General features: G+C 37.1%; 1 protein-coding gene across 3 annotated transcripts in view; it reads left to right on the top strand.

Annotated features, from left to right (window-relative positions):
• Window positions 1-16,252, top strand: part of orc1 (origin recognition complex, subunit 1) — a 141,492-nt gene extending 125,240 nt beyond the window's left edge. For all 3 annotated transcript variants that reach the window (XM_077534645.1, XM_077534646.1, XM_077534644.1), the window contains 5 exons: window positions 3,189-3,338; window positions 12,102-12,221; window positions 12,292-12,461; window positions 12,534-12,621; window positions 15,838-16,252. In XM_077534645.1, coding sequence (XP_077390771.1) covers window positions 3,189-3,338; window positions 12,102-12,221; window positions 12,292-12,461; window positions 12,534-12,621; window positions 15,838-16,032 — 723 coding nt within the window. In that variant the 3' untranslated portion in view covers window positions 16,033-16,252. The remainder of the gene's footprint in view (window positions 1-3,188; window positions 3,339-12,101; window positions 12,222-12,291; window positions 12,462-12,533; window positions 12,622-15,837) is intronic.
• The last annotated feature ends 1,436 nt before the right edge of the window (window positions 16,253-17,688 follow it).

The following is a 17,688-nucleotide window of genomic DNA, read 5'->3' as shown; positions in this document are numbered from 1 at the left end:
GTGACCGAAAGAACAAGATCCCGGATACAAGCGGCCGAATTGAGTTTCTTCCGCAGAGTGTTTGGGCTCTCCCAAGGCGTTCCCAGGTCAGCCGTGAGACATGCCCGGAACACCTCTCCAGGGAGGTGTCCAGGAGCCATCCGAACCAGATGCCCAAGCCACATCAGCTGCTTCCTCTCAACGAGGAGGAGCAGCAGCTCGACTCTTGAGTCCCTCGCGGCTCGACTCTTGAGTCCCTCCCGGATGACCGAGCTTCTCACCCTCTCTCTAAGGGAGAGCCCGAAAACTGTGACGCGCGCACACCATCCTGTGCCGTGTCTTGAGCCCGGCGTTGACGGTGGGCCCCAAAAAAATGTGCGTAATGTAGTGTCGTTGCATTATGTTTACAACATTCGAGGAATTAAGCGTCTATGAGCGTCGTAGCTTGAATAGTGATGCAACTGAAATGTAAACAAAACAAGTAGTGCACGGCGCAAAGCTCTTACTCTTATGAAAACCATAAAGCCTCACACACGCAACCGATTCATAGCCACGCGATATCCGGTTTTACAAGCAATTTATCTAAGGATTCCCGGCGGATTTTGTATCGATTAACGAGTCTGCTACGATACGGTCCTTATAGTTCTCCTTGACGAACAATATCCAGTCGAATCATTTTTTTATCCCACCCCTACCATATATGTGACTTGCGTAATCTGCAAGATTTTTCAACTTCATCTGGTGCTATAGTGAATTTAGAGTGGACTGATGACGTTGATTTCATGTGAATGTGCACATTTCAGTTTTTATTCCCCACCAACCAATTAGCGAATCGTGCGTGATCCGAACCATGATCTATTCCAAAACTACTTGTCATGCGTGTTTGGTTTTGTTGTCCTATTGAAAAAGCCATTTGTATCCAAGTTAACGGCATCATTCTAGCTAGACTTAGAGTCGAAGCACAAGTGAATTTTTTATTTATATTTTATTTATTTATTTTTTTTTACTTTGTCTTTATTTTTTTTCAGGAACGGTAATCAGCTGCAATTAACAAAAATCAAGAGACCGACATAACACTCAGGAAGAAGAAGAAAAAAAAAAAGGAATAAGCCATCGAGCAATATAATCCAATTTACATGTCACTAATAGTTTATAATATTCACAATTTGAGTCGTTACTTATCAACAAAAGATGTCCATTTTTTCCCAATATTTTTTTTACATCTGAAAGTGCAATGACTGAGAGAGAAAGTTAACTGCTCCATTGTGTAAATGTCTCGCATAATGTCCATCCAGTCTGTTATGGATGGTGGTCCTCCTTCAACCATTTCCGAGTAATGGCCTTCTTACTTGCAGCCTTTAATATATGTTTGAAGTTTATTGAACATGTAAACATAACATATAAACAAAAACAAATAGCAAGTAAAAATTCAGAGAAAGAAAAAAAAAAAACATAATCATGAGAAATGGTTTACATGTCCAAAAGGAGTAGGAAGAAGTGAAAAACTTATCTAATCCTACCCCTTATTCTTTACATCTTATTTCAACAGTAATTTAACATCACAATAAAAGAAAACGTGCAATTATACTCATGTGGACAACCCCACTTCAACACACGTACAATTGCCGATAGCGCATATGCATGAACCCCCTAGGCGCACACCGCAACAATACATCATCGTACTCGCAGATACAACCTTCATCACCCTCACAATGGAATCAAAAGAACATTTCATTTCATTTCTGCAATTGTAACTGTTCACGTCTGATCCAAATAATACTCTTGAACTTTATTTTTGACAATTTTTTTTTAACTCAACGATTGACTTGCATCTTTTCAGGTCATGACCAAAACTATTCCACAAATGAACACCTCTTACAGAAACACACCTTTGCTTAATATTTCTTCTTGTTTTGAGTTTTTTATAGACACTTGTACCCCTTATGTCATAAGGACTGTGTCTAATTTCTAATAGCTTCTGAATACTGTGGCAGAGTAGATTCTTGTTAACGTTACACATTATTTGTGCTATTTTAAACTCAACTAAGTCATAAAATTTCATTGTGTTTAATTTAATAAATAGTGAATGTGTTGGTTCTCTATATTTTGATTAATAATTCTTATGGCTCGTTTTTGCAACTTGAAAACAGAGTTAGTATTTGTTTAATTTGCATTTCCCCAGTTTTCCACTCAATAAATCCAATATTTTAATAATAATGAACAATATAATGTGTATAATGATTTCATATTCAGAACATCCTTTGTTTTGTAGAGTATCCTGATGATTTTTGACATTTTTCTTTGCTGAAAGCATTCCCACATATGTTATTGAGAGTCTTTCATCATACTTATTGTGGGATTCTGAAAGCATCCCACAATGAAAGATGAAAGATGAGACTTCAATCTTTCATTTGGTAGTATCCGCGTTTCAATAGTCCTAACTCAATATTTTCTGTGGAGCTTGAAAGATCGGTAAAATTCTGTAAATCAGCTGGCACTATGGGGTTACCTTTTCTGAAAATGGCTGGCAGTCAAAGAGTTAACTTACTCTACCTTCAATAAAAAATAAAAAAATTATGTCACTCACCACGCTAAATAAAGTAGTCTGTTTCCTCCTTGCTCCAGAAGTGTGGTTCTTTTATGCAAGCGTCATGTTTGTTGACACCTGCTTGAGTATTTCCGGTGGGTTACACGCCATAAATACGGACTTATATACTTACTACTACTACTTACTACTATATACACATACTTGTTGTATGTGTATATAGGCACAAACTGTGGCGTTTTCGCCATAGAGAGACAAAATAACGTGAAAACACAGCAGAGACATCAATGTATTCAAGGGAGGCTCCGATTGCAAGTAGGACAGAGCTGCGCATACAAGTCGTGACAACATAGACAAAGATTCCTTGTGAATCAATTGAGCGAAGAAGAAAAGAGGACAAAAAACAAAATTTAGCGAGCATGTGCACAGCGAAAAACCAAGCCCCGTTCGATCGACGTATTCCGAATTTGTTGTATGAGCAAGAATTCCAGTTATGAAAGGGGTAAAGGGTTTTTAAAAATCAAATAAGAGCATATTAGTGTTATTGTGTGTTTACATGGCCTTACAAAACCCGAATATTGACAATATTCGGGTTTTAAAAGGGTTACTGCCTGCATGTTAAACGAAGTCAATCAAGTTTAATAAATGTATTTTGCATTTGCAGTTGGACCTCCTGTGGACCAGAAAGCAAAATGTGATGTATCACCTTTTTGACTGGCCAACGCGGCGTCATTCCCACCTGGTGGTTCTGACCATCGCAAACACGATGGACCTTCCAGAGAGGATCATGATAAACAGAGTGGCCAGCAGACTGGTGAGCAATCCAGCCCACAGTTGTATAGACTGAGTTGGCATTCCCAAATATTGTTCAGTGTTGATGATTTGAAGGTAATCTAATGTAAACATTGTAAAGTGTTTAATACAGTAATGTAGGAGTGGTCAATAATGCAAAAATAGAATACCACAATGTTTTCATCGGGAAAGTCACGGTTCTGATTTTTATCACCTTTTTTTGTTTTATTAATAAGAAATACAAATTAAACTAGAAATGCCATTTCTGGGGAAATGGCGTGTGAAGGCTGGAGAGCTGAATGAATACCTGTGGAATGATTTGGAATAATGTTGAATGATATTGAATGGCGTTGAATGATGTGATGATGCGGCGGTGTGAAAATCCCAGGCGTAAGATGGCCGCTGCTCCTTGAGGTGAGAGGTCGAGAATCCTGGCTAATCAATTGGCCGAGATGGCGATTGCTGTGTGTGGGCAAGGATGATGTTGAATCTGTCATTGGGACTGTATGTGGAACAATAGGATACAAAATCGGCAAATTGTGGCAAAAGCATAAATCTTAGAAACGAAAAAAATGCACCTGATCATGCCGTGAACATTTGCAACGTTTTGAAATTTGAATGACGTGAATCGGATAAAAAATGGCGAAGTAGTTAGCGGACAAATTTAAAAAAAGAAGAGATGACAAACTAATACTAGAAAATGCCATTTCTGGAGAAATGGCGTGTGAAGGCTGGAGAGCTGAATGAATACCTGTGGAATGATTTGGAATAATGTTGAATGGTGTTGAATGATATTGAATGGTGTTGAATGGAAAGTGTAGAATGTGGGAATAATCGGCTATGAAATCGGCAATTGTGAATTTTGGAACTAAAAAGCTGTAAGAGCTCATGTCGTGAGTTACTGGAACAGATTGAAGTTGGAATGAAGTAAATTGGATGAATAATGTGGAAGTAAATGGAAAGTGTAGAATGTGGGAATAATCCATCCATCCATCCATCCATCTTCTTCCGCTTATCCGGGGTCGGGTCGCGGGGGCAGCAGCTTCAGGAGGGAAACCCAGACTTCCCTCTCCCCAGCCACTTCAACCAGCTCCTCCGGCGGGATCCCAAGGCGTTCCCAGGCCAGCCGAGAGACATAGTCTCTCCAGCGTGTCCTGGGTCGTCCCCGGGGCCTCCCGCCAGTGGGACATGCCCGGAACACCTCCCCAGGGAGGCGTCCAGGAGGCATCCGAACCAGATGCCCGAGCCACTGGCTGCTCTCAACGCAGAGGAGCAGCGGCTCGACTCTGACTCCCTCCCGGACAACCGAGCTTCTCACCCTCTCCATCTCTAAGGGAGAGCCCGGACACCCTGCGGGTAATTCATGACCTGAATTACTGAAATATATTGAAGTTGGAATGAAGTAAATCGGATGAATAATGTGGAAGTAAATGGAAAATGTATAATGTGGGAATAATCGGCTACGAAATCGGAAATTGTGAATTATGGAACTGAAAAGCTGGAAGAGCTCGTGGCCTGAATTGCTGGAACATGTTGAAGTTGGAATGAAGTAAATCGGATGAATAATGTGGAAGTAAATGGAAAATATAGAATGTGGGAATAATCGACTACGCAATCGGAAATTGTGAATTTTGGAACTGATAAGCTGGAAGAGCTGATTGTGTGAATTACTGGAATATATATTGAAGTTGGAATGAAGTAAATCGGATGAATAACGTGGAAGTAAATGGAAAATGTATAATGTGGGAATAATCGGCTACAAAATCGGAAATTGTGAATTTTGGAACTGAATAGCTGGAAGAGCTCACGGCTTGAATTACTGGAATATATTGAAGTTGGAATGAAGTAAATCGGATGAATAATGTGGAAGTAAATGGAAAATGTATAATGCGGGAATAATCGGCTACGAAATCGGAAATTGTGAATTTTGGAACTGAAAAGCAGGAATCGCTCAGAGCATGAAATACTGGAATGTAGTGAAGTTGGAATGAAGTGAATCAGATGAATAATGTGGAAGTAAATGTGAAATGTAGAATCTCCAAAATGTAGAATGTGGGAATAATCTGCTACGAAATCGAAAATTGTAAATTTTGGACCTGAAAAGCAGGAATCGCTCAGAGCATGAAATACTGGAATGTACTGAAGTTGGAATGAAGTAAATCAGATGAATAATGCGGAAGTAAATGGAAAATGTAGAATGTGGGAATAATTGGCTACGAAATCGGAAATTGTGAATTTTGGAACTGAAAAGCTGGAATCGCTCATAGCATGAATTACTGGACTGTAGTGAAGTTGGAATGAAGTGAATCGGATGAATAATGTGGAAGTAAATGGAAAATGTATAATGTGGGAATAATCGGCTACGAAATCGAAAATTGTAAATTTTGGAATTGAAAAGCAGGAATCGCTCATAGCATGAAATAGTGGAATGTACTGAAGTTGGAATGAAGTGAATCGGATGAATAATGTGGAAGTAAATGGAAAATGTAGAATCTCCAAAATGTAGAATGTGGGAATAATCGGCTATGAAATTGGAAATTGTGAATTTTGGAACTGAAAAGCTGGAATAGCTCATAGCATGAAATACTGGAATGTACTGAAGTTGGAATGAAGTAAATCGGATGAATAATGTGGAAGTAAATGTGAAATGTAGAATCTCCAAAATGTTGAATGTGGGAATAATCGGCAACGAAATCGGAAATTGTGAATTTTGGAACTGAAAAGCAGGAATCGCTCAGAGCATGAAATACTGGAATGTACTGAAGTTGGAATGAAGTACATCAGATGAATAATGCGGAAGTAAATGAAAAATGTATAATGCGGGAATAATCGGCTCCGAAATCGGAAATTGTAAATTTTGTAACTGAAAAGCAGGAATCGCTCATAGCATGAATTACTGGAATGTAGTGAAGTTGGAATGAAGTGAATCGGATGAAAAATATGGAAGTAATCGGCTACGCAATCGGAAATTGTGAATTTTGGAACTGAAAAGCTGGAAGAGCTCATGGCGTGAATTACTGGAATATATTGAAGTTGGAATGAAGTAAATCGGATGAATAATGTGGAAGTAAATGGAAAGTGTAGAATGTGGGAATAATCGGCTACGAAATCGGAAATTGTGAATTATGGAACTGAAAAGCTGGAAAAGCTCATGACCTGAATTACTGAAATATATTGAAGTTGGAATGAAGTAAATCGGATGAATAATGTGGAAGTAAATGGAAAATGTATAATGTGGGAATAATCGGCTACGAAATCGTAAATTGTGAATTTTGGAACTGAAAAGCTGGAATAGCTCATAGCATGAATTACTGGAATGTACTGAAGTTGGAATGAAGTAAATCGGATGAATAATGTGGAAGTAAATGGATAATGTGGGAATAATCGGCTACGAAATCGGAAATTGTGAATTTTGGAACTGAAAAGCTGGAAGAGCTCAGCATGAAATACTGGAATATATTGAAGTTGGAATGAAGTAAATCGGATGACTAATGTGGAAGTAAATGGAAAATGTATAATGCGGGAATAATCGGCTACGAAATCGAAAATTGTGAATTTTGGAACTGAAAAGCTGGAATCGCTCATAGCATGAAATACTGGAATGTACTGAAGTGGGAATGAAGTGAATCGGATGAATAATGTGGAAGTAAATGTGAAATGTAGAATCTCCTAAATGTAGAATGTGGGAATAATCGGCAACGAAATCGAAAGTTGTGAATTTTGGAACTGAAAAGCAGGAATCGCTCAGAGCATGAAATACTGGAATGTACTGAAGTTGGAATGAAGTAAATCAGATGAATAATGCGGAAGTAAATGGAAAATGTATAATGCGGGAATAATCGGCTCCGAAATTGAAAATTGTAAATTTTGGAACTGAAAAGCAGGAATCGCTCATAGCATGAATTACTGGAATGTAGTGAAGTTGGAATGAAGTGAATCAAATGAATAATGTGGAAGTAAATGTGAAATGTAGAATCTCCCATTAAGAATAATGGGGAAAACTCGGGTACGAAATCGGAAATTGTGGGAATATTTGGAATAAACAAAATGCAAGCAAGCATGTAATGAATATTTGGAATATGTTAAAATTGAAATGGCGAAAATCGGATGAATTATTTGGAAGTAGTTACACGTCAAAAAAGTGGGCGGAAGAAGAAGAAGAAGAAAGAATGAATAACATATGTGTGAAGGCCACCAGCCTTCACACAATAAATTACTGATAATGTAATAATGCTTAAAAATGTACAAAAAAAATTGCACTTAACTCAATCGAAAATGTAATAAAACCAATAATGTACTAATTTAACCAACTAGACCGTAAGTGTCAAACTCTGGCCCGCGGGCCAAATTTGGCCCGCAGTGTAATTATATTTGGCCCGTGAGGCATTTTCAAATTAATATTAGAGCTGGCCTAATGCCACATTCACAGCCGTTGTTAGGGTGCGTCAAAACAATGCGACAGAGGCAGACACGCCCCCTCCTCTGTGTCAGTAGTGCCTATGGTAGCAGTCATGGATGTATTAAGAAGGTAGTGATCCGTCTTCGTGCACACTCCTTCGGCTAAAACCCCCGGTGGACTCCGTATCCCCGTTCCTCACCCCCACACTGCGACCTCAAACTACAGCTGTCACTGTGTTACCCTACCAAGAAATGGCGAGAAGAAAGGCTGAAAATAGACCTTTTTTGGACAGGTGGGAGACGGACTATCTGTGTACGTATGGAAAAAACAGACCTTTTTGTCTTGTTTGTGGAGCCAACGTGTCAGTAACCAAGGAGTACAATATTAGACGACACTATGAAACAAAACACCATGACAAATATAAGGAAATGGACACGACTGAAAGGAGCCAGAAGGTAAAGGAAATCAAAAGAGCTTTGTTTTCACGTCAGAAAATGTTCACAAAAGCCACAACACAAAGTGAGGCTGCTGTCAAGGCAAGTTATATCGTGGCAGAAGAAATCGCCAAATCAGCCCGACCCTTTGAGGGAGAGTTTGTAAAAAACAAACAAACAAATGCATGATGAGGGTTTGTGACCAAGTGTGAGCAACTTTTCTCCTCAATGAAGAAGACGAAAACGTCTCACAGGACACGTGTGACTGACGAACACCTTTGTTCGATAATGAAGGTTTCCTCAGCTCAAACCCTGAGCCCCGACACTGATGAACTGGCATCCAAGAAAAGATGCCAGCTGTCTGACTAGGGCACATCAGAGTAGATCAGTGTGTCGCAAAATGAGCAGTAAATCCATTTTCTATGCACTTTTTCTTGCTACTCCAAGGCCTGAATGGTTGATTTTTTTTATATTTTCAAATTTCTTAGCCTCTGTAAGAAGCTAATTTCTACATTTATCGCAGAAGGCTGCAAACAGAAAGGAGGCATTCAATTTTTATTTAAATTTTATTTAATATGTCATTGATATGTTTTTTATTATTATTATTATTACTACTGTTGTTATTATTAGTAGTAATATTAGCAACTCGATTTTGTACGCCTGTACTTTTAAGTTCTATAAGCCTTGCTTGTTCAATATTTATTGTTCAATCAAAACTTGTTTGGTTCCATATTAAAGGGTTCCTTTGTTCACCCTTGGCCCGCGGCTTTATCAAATTTAAAATTTTGGCCCACGATGAATTTGAGTTTGACACGCCTGAACTAGACTAAGTGCATTTTCTGGCGTGGGAATGCTGAAAGCTGAATGCTAATAGCTGAATGCTCATGAAGGAAATTGAAGGATAAATTATGTGAAAATTAGAGTAATTAAATATTAATTACTAGTAATAGTAGTAATAATTATGATTAATAACTTGTAGTTTAATGACAAAAACTCATCCATCCATTCAAAGTCAGTAGTCAGCAGTAGTCAGTCACCCGCCATAAATTACTGGTATAGTAAAGTTCTTCAATTCATCTATTTATAAGCAATGCCAATACCACTCTTTTACATCTTTGGGTGCTGAGGCTGAAGAAAAAAGGGATTTTCAGCAAACTTCAACTAAAATCAGCACAAAAAATAAATAAATACAGGATGCCATGTCAGTCTACTTGACACAAAACACAACTCTTTGTTCAATCAGATGGCACCTTAAAGTCACGTCACTTCAGCAGCGTTCCATTCATAACATTATTCATGATCATCATTGCAACCAGTTCAGGGGGTACGCCGAGGCCAGCTGGGATAGGCACCAGCACCCCGCGACCCTTGTGGGGAGTAAGCGGTTAATTAAGACAATGGATGGATGGATCATCGGACGAACAGAAGGTGACTTTATCAGCCAACAAGAGAGAGAAAACATGTCTTCAGATATAAATTTTGTCAAATCTGGTAATATTTCTGTGATTTCAAATATTAAATGCAGTTTATAATGTTATTGTGTGCAAAAAAAAAAAAAAAAAAAGAAGCATTCCCATTCTGTTTTATGCTAGCATCCGCTGGCTACTTTATTTTTTGTACATCCTTCTCAACCTTCTCTAACAATCCCAGAAGCCCCCCCGGTCCCTTGAGGCTACACTGCCATCTGCCGATACAGTAAAAGAGAAAATAATAGCGTAAAAAAATACAAAATAATAATTTAATTTTAAACATATAAACAAAAGACAGGTTTGTTTAATTAAAAATGTTAACATTACAAATGTAGGGAACTAACAAAGGTCATCAGCATGTGTTAAGCTGAATTCAAAAAATAGTTTTCTACTAATAAAGTTTTCCAAAATTTCAACAATTTCTAATTAAAAGGTGTTGGAACTTCCCAGTGTTTGCAGTGAGTGAATAAATAAATAAATAAATAAATAAATAAATAAATAAATCGTTTTCTAAAGTGTTCTACTGTAAATACAATTTTCCAAAATGTCAACATAATTTCTAAATTACATTTTTTGTAATTATTATTTTTTTATAAATTAAAAAGTGTTGGGACTACCCAGTGTTTGCAGTGAATAAATAAATTGTTTTCTACTGTAAATAAAATTTTTCAAAATTTCAACATAATTTCTAAATTTATTTCTTATTTTTTTTTTTTTATAAATTGAAAAGTGTTGGGACTTCCAAGTGTTTGCAGTGAATAAATAAAATAGTTTTCTAAAGTTTTTTTTTTCAACATAATTTCTACATTTATTTTTTTTAAATTATTTTTTAATAAATTAAAAAGTGTTGGGACCTCCACATGTTTGCAGTGAATAAATAAATAGTTTTCCAAAGTTTTCTACTGTAAATAAAGTTCTCCAAAATTTCAACATAATTTCTAATTTGTTTTTATTTTTATTTATTTTTAATATATAAATTAAGTGTTGGGACTTCCCAGTGTCAGCAGTGACAAATGTATGCAAAATTAAATATATCTAATTTGGGGTTTAATTTCGGGGTTCAAAAGATCTTCGCAGACAGTGACAAATTGTCTGAATCTGTTCGAAATGTCTTTGCAACAAATAAAAAGTCTTTGAACATCTTACAAATCCTAATAACACAAAATTTGCCATTCTTTCGCAAGCATTCACTGCTCGGTGAGATTCCAGCTTTACGGGCCTTCAGATTCATAAAAAGGCCGATGCCGATATTTGTCAACATCCCAGATATCGGCACCGATAATCGGTCTATCCCTACACATTACTACATTTACTTTCACAAAAACAGTAACAGACTTTGCGCCGCTATGGTGGCTCGCTGGCCAGCAAGTCCATCATCCGGAGTTTCAAAATGTATCTTAAAATCTCCAGACTACAATAAAACGTCACGGTACATTCGAAAAAAAACTCTAACTGCCCATACACCTCTTGAACGTTCGATCAATGTTCATGAAGGGTCCAAACACGACGTGACTTTTGCAATGCGACTTAATCAAGGCGGAAGTGCTAATGATTCATTCTTCCAACTAGACACTGGAAATCAGTCATTCAAATGGATGTAAAACAATTTACCGTATTTTCCGCACTATAAGGCATTATAAGGCGCACCTTCAATGAATGACATATTTTAAAACTTTTTCCATAGAGGCTGGGGTTACGTTATGCATCCATTAGATGGTATTGCCCTAAAGGGAATGTCAACAAAACAGTCAGGTCAGTCAAACTTTATTAATAGATTACAAACCAGCTTTCTGACAACTCCATTCACTCTCAAAATGATTAAACAGCTGTTTTATTATTTTCTCTGAGGTAAAGTACAAGTATTAGCTCGCGATCCAAGATGGCGGGTACGCATGCGCGTCACCGATCGTGCAGGGTCACCGATAGCGTCTTGACAGCGAGACCTGTTGCGGCTCAATATTGATCCATATATAAGGCACACTGGATTATAAGGCGCATGGTCAGCTTTTGAAAAAATTGAAGGCTCTTAGGTGTGCCTTATAGTGCGGAAAATACGGTAATTAGCCACTTATCCACAGTGCCGTCCTATTTATTTACTCATTTCTTATTATTTTTACTTCGTACACTTTTTGTTCTGTTTTTCTTTTCTTTTCTTTTTCTTCTTTTTTTGTCATTGGAAAGCTTGAATAATTCTAAATAAAATATTTTAAAGATTGTATTATTCTCATGATATAGCTGCTCCAAAATGAATTAATGAAAAAAAGAAAAAGAAAATGAATGTTCCCCCAAAAGAAACAATGGAGGACACAGCAAATAAAAACACAACAGTACAGTGTGGGGAATTTCAACAACAGACCATGGGGTTCCTGTTCCTCCACCATCATAAGAACTGGCAGTAATGCAGTAGCTTATTGTATAGTAAAAGACATTTTACGGGTAAGCACAGCTGAAAATATGGGTTTGAAATGTCCTTGTTTTTCCAGGGGTTAACCCGAATGTCATTCCAGCCTTATGGATTCAAGCAGTTGCAACAGATCATCATGTCCCGGTTAAACAAAGTCAAGGCCTTTGAGGAAGATGCTTTACAGCTTGTGTCCAGGAAGGTGATGACTCGCTCTCAATATCAACACATTTGGTCATTCTCCGATACTTCAGTGGTCCAATTCTCCTCAGGTGGCTGCTCTGTCAGGTGACGCTCGCCGATGTTTGGATATCTGTCGCAGAGCCACGGAGCTCTGCGAGCAGTCTGCTTCCAACACTTCAATCACAAGATTGGTGGGGATTAATCATGTGATGGATGCACTCAATGAGATGTTTTCTTCCTCTTATATCACTACCATCAAGTAAGGTCCTCACAGTAACAATTCATCGCTTTGAGGATCTATAGATGCCATGAAATAATGTGTGCTTTTCAGATCGGCATCAGTGCAGGAACAGATCTTCCTTCGTGCTGTCATTGCAGAGTTTCGGCGTTTGGGTTTGGAGGAGGCAACTTTCCAGCAGGTTAAAAAAAAAAAAGTTGCTATCTGTTGTTTTTTTTTTTTTTTTTTTACATTTAACCCTTATTTATCCAGATAAGCCAATTGAGAACAGATTCTTGCAGGGTTCACCAATTCCGGTGCCCGAGGTCCGGAATCCTCCAGGTTTTACTAGCACACCTGATTCATATAATCACTTCATCAACGTGCCTGATCTTTAGTATCGGGTGTGTTGGTAAGCGGAAGCATTTAAAACCTGCAGAATTCAGGACCTCGACGACTGGAATTGGTGAACCCTGCTGCAGGGCTTCTGTGATTATTTTTCATTCATCCAGCTCATTTAATTCTCAGGTAGTAATAGTAGTAGTAGTAGTAGTCGAAACAGTAGTAGTATTACTAGTAATTAGTGTTGTTCCGATACCGTTTTTGGGCCCCCGATACCGATCCCGATACCCAGCTTTGCAGTATCGGCCGATACCTATGTTTTTTTTTTTTCTCCTCAACATGAAAAAGCTGTCCTGCCATTGGTTCAGAGCATTCAAGGGCCAACAGGATACCTTAGATCAGCATGCAGTGAACATGTCACATACCAGTGAATGTCGTGCACGAGCAAGACACAAGATGCTGCATCCAAAATCCTATATTAGCATTGGGATTAATGGTATCGGCATGTTACTTGTGAGTACTCACCAATGCCGATACCACTGTTTTAATGCACTATTGGCACCTCTGCCGATACCAGTATCGGTATCGGAACAACACTACTAGTAATTATTAAGTTGTAACTTGTAGTTAAATGACAAATACAAACCCATCCACCCATTCTCAGTCAGTAGTCACCTACCATAAATTACTAGTACAGTAAAGTTTACTTTCATACCTACATTCATCTATTTAGAAGCAATGCCTGTACTCCTCATTCACATATTTGGGTGCCGGTGCTGAAAAAAAGGGATTATCAGCAAACTTCAGCTAAAATCAGCACAAAAAAGTATGTCATGTCGGTGTACTTGGCATAAAACACAACTCCTCGTCCAATCAGATGGCACCATTCCATTCATAACGTTATTCATGCCCCGCCCCCGTCATATAGTATGTCAAAAACTTTAGATTGTTTTACCATGATGTTCTCTCAGGTGTTGAGATGGTACAGCCCAAGTTTGAAGTCAGTCGGGTTAACCGTGTAGGAGAAGCGGGCAAAAGTATGACCCCTGTAAATGTGCAAAAATGGGCCAAAATTGTTTAATTTAGGGTACAGGTATCAAACACTTTTTTTGTTCGTCTGGATGTGGTACAGGTGCCACCCAATTTTCGTTGCCGTAGGACAATCGTAGCGGGACAGGGATCCTTTAAACCTATGTAAGGGCGCTACAGAGCCATTTTTCTGTTGTCATGGATGGTGATTTTAAAATATCAAATTTATCACCAGGCCTGATATGTGTGTAAAGTTTGTTGAGCTTTCGTTCACATTTAGTGTCTCAAAAATGCGATCGTTTGCAGAGAATAATAATTAGAAGAATTCCTTCAAAAACAATAGGCACCGCCGCCGCTGTTCGGGCCCTAAATACCCCACATACGGTATTTTGTACAAAATTTGTAAAACACATTGTAAGTGTGATAACTAAGTCATTTTTAAATATTATTTTACTTTCCACCACTCAAAATGTTCACTGGCATCAGACTGATCCAAACATATGTGCTTTTTTATTTTGTTTTATTTATTTTTGATAGCCTCAATGGACAATAAAAGCAACATCGTGAATGAAGGCTATGCTTAATAACTCCTCGGTACATGCTCAAAAAAAATCCCAAACTTGACATGTACATTTATAGTCAAGGCCTGAAGGTATCTCTATGACAACATTCAGTTATATATGCAGCGCCACCTAGCCCTTGAGGCATAAAAACAATATACCCCACTTACGGTATTTTGTACAAAATTTGTAAACTCATTTTAAGTGTGATAACTAAGTAATTTATGAATACTCTTTTTCTTTCCACCACTCAAAATGTTCATTGGCATCAGACTGATCCAAACATATGTACTTTTTTATTTTGTTGTATTTATTTTTGATAGCCTCTATGGACAATAAAAGCAATATTGTGCAATGAGTACGAGCGATGATGTGTATATGTACTTTTACAAAAAATACAAATCAGGGCAACTCATTGCCTAAAAATAAAAAAAGGACGCTGATTTTTGCAGATCTTAACATTCACCAAAACCACTGAGCTTGACACATACATTACACCTGGCAAAAATAAATAAAAAATCCACATGTAAAGGTTTATTCTGCCATTTTCAAAGAAATTCTGCTTCCAATGTTCCAGTATCCCAGTGCTTCTCAATTATTTTCTGTCATGCCCCCGCTAGTAAGAAGAAAACATCTCGCGCCCCCCCACCCCTATAAATAGTATCATTTGTCTATAAAATTGTTATAAGCACACCTCTGCACAACACTGCATCCGTATTAATGTATAAGAGAATAAAAAAAAAGAAATAAATATGGACCAACTTACAGCAAAGAATAGCTTTCTAAACTGTAACAGAAAAGATTTAAAGTGTATGTGAAATTCAAAAATAAACTTAAATCCTTAAACTATAAACATTTTTTGACTGACCATGTCAAACCATATGAAACGGAAAAGTAAAATTACATAAAATCAACAAATAATAATGCATTCAAACTGATCACCAACATTAACTCAGGAGCACAATATAAAAAAAAAAAAAAAAAAAAAACTTAACCTGCAAAACAAAAATAGAAAATAATTTGTGCTGTTTTTTGTTTTTTTTTCTGTGTGCAAAGCGTGCATGCTCAGCGCAAACAAAACCCCTACACCACCGAGCGAATGCTCCCTCCGCACACTCTGCCAATAATGAGAGTGCCACTGCCCCCTAATGTAGTGGAGGTGCAATTACACTTTATTCTAGGACAGTACAAAAAATGAAAATAAAAAAATAAAAAAGCATGTTCCCCGAGGTCAAATGCGCCCAAGTCCTAGGGCATGGCTGGCCAACAGTTTTTCTTCTTTCAATATTTTAATCACTTTTTTTCTCCAATTTTCCAGGATACAACCCCCAATTTCCCCCCTTGAAGTGTACGTGGAAAATGTATATTGAATATTTATCAGTGGTTTTTAAGGGGAAAAAAGTTGGCCACCTAGATCAATACCTAAGGAAAAAAACCTACGTATAAACCTACGTATAACAGCTGCAACTCTTGTGTATATCCCCCAGGTTTTTATACAGCACCAGGCTCTGTGTCGGTTGGAGGGTTTGCACTCTGTCAGTGTATCAGAGGGTCTTGCAGTATGCCAGCGCCTGGGAGCCTCCAGGTTGTTACTGCTGGAGACGAGTCTCTTGGGTATCCTGCAGCGTGTCCGCCTTAATGTTAGTCAAGATGACATTCTCTATGCCCTCAAATCGGATTGAAAAAGATTTCTCTCCCATTTTGTTCTGAGTTTTTAAATTACGTCTTACCTTTGCCCAACTTGAACTATACTTGCATAAATAAACATTTGTAGTATTTTGCCAAAAGAATTTTAGCACATGTGTGTATGTGTAAATAATTTCAAGGTTTGTCATATTATTTATCCATGCTTGTTTATCTTTTTGTTTCTTTGCTTATATTAATAAACTTTACATATGGTGACTGGAGTAGAAATGCTTCGTGTGGATAGCAAAATGAAAGTGTGACTGACATTTAGGTTTGGGTTTTTTTCCCCCCGACTGGAGGCTCGACCCAAAAAGACTCTAAGCGGAGGGTTCCCCAACTTAGCTCAGATGAAACTGCTTTTCTATTCCAGGTTCTAGAGCACACATGTCAAGATCCGGTCCTCGAGGGCCTGAATCCTGCATGTTTTCGAGATTTCTCTACTCCAACACACCAGTGATAGACCAATACAGTTTTTTCAGGGCCGATGCCGATACCGATTATTAGTCGTCAAGGAGGCTGATAACCGATATTTCAAAACGATATTCATCATTTGCAGTAAAAGAGCGTATAATAGCGTAAAAAAAAAACAAAAAAACTTTTAAATTTAAAGATATAAACAAAAAACAGGTTTGTTAAATTAAAAATGTTAACAGATATTGTAGGGAACTTCCAAGGTCATCAGATGTGTTAAGCTTAAATTCAAAACTAAGCAAGTAAAAAACTTTTCTACTGTTTTCCAAAATTTCAACAGTTTCTAAATTTATTTTTTATTTATTATTTTTTTTATAAATTAAAAAGTGTTGGGACTTCCCAGTGTTTGCAGTGAGTGAATAAATAAATAAATAATCAATAAATAGTTTTCTAAAGTGTTCTACTGTAAATACAATTTTCCAAAATTTCAGCATAATTTCTAAATTATTTTTTTTATAATTATTATTTATTATAAATTAAAAAGTGTTTGGACTTCCCAGTGTTTGCAGTGAATAAATAAATAAATAGTTTTCTACTGTAAATACAATTTTTCAAAATTTCAACATAATTTCTATTATTTTTTTATTATTATAATTATATTATTATTAAATTATTATTATAATTTTTATAAATTAAAAAGTGTTGGGACTTCCAAGTGTTTGCAGTGAATAAATAATAAATAAAGTTTTCTAAAGATTTTTTGTTTTTAATGTAAATAAAGTTTTCCAAAATTTCAACATAATTTCTAAATTTATTTATTTTTTTTCATTATTTTTTTATAAATTAAAAAGTGTTTGGACTTCCAAGTGTTTGCAGTGAATAAATAAATGTTTTCTAAAGATTTTTTTTTTTTTTTTTACTGTAAATAAGGTTTTCCAAAATTTCAACATAATTTCTAAATTTATTTATTTTTTTCATTATTTTTTTTATAAATTAAAAAGTGTTGGGACTTCCACATGTTTGCAGTGAATAAATAAATAGTTTTCTAAAGTTTTCTACTGTACAGTACAGCCATGGAGGACACGCCAAAGGTTTGTTTCCAACCGAACGCCGGATAAAACTGGCACATCCAGCCGTCGGCGAGTACAAGTGGACGGTAAACATCCGGGTGACTTTCACTATGCTAGGCTAAGCTACATGTCGTGTGCTAAGCATGCTTTAGAGCACATTGAGCAGACACC

The sequence above is a fragment of the Festucalex cinctus genome, chromosome 10, assembly GCF_051991245.1.
Source record: "Festucalex cinctus isolate MCC-2025b chromosome 10, RoL_Fcin_1.0, whole genome shotgun sequence".
In the NCBI taxonomy this organism is placed as follows: domain Eukaryota; kingdom Metazoa; phylum Chordata; class Actinopteri; order Syngnathiformes; family Syngnathidae; genus Festucalex; species Festucalex cinctus.
Note: the sequence above shows the minus strand (reverse complement) of the source record. Positions and strands in the feature narration are given on the sequence as shown.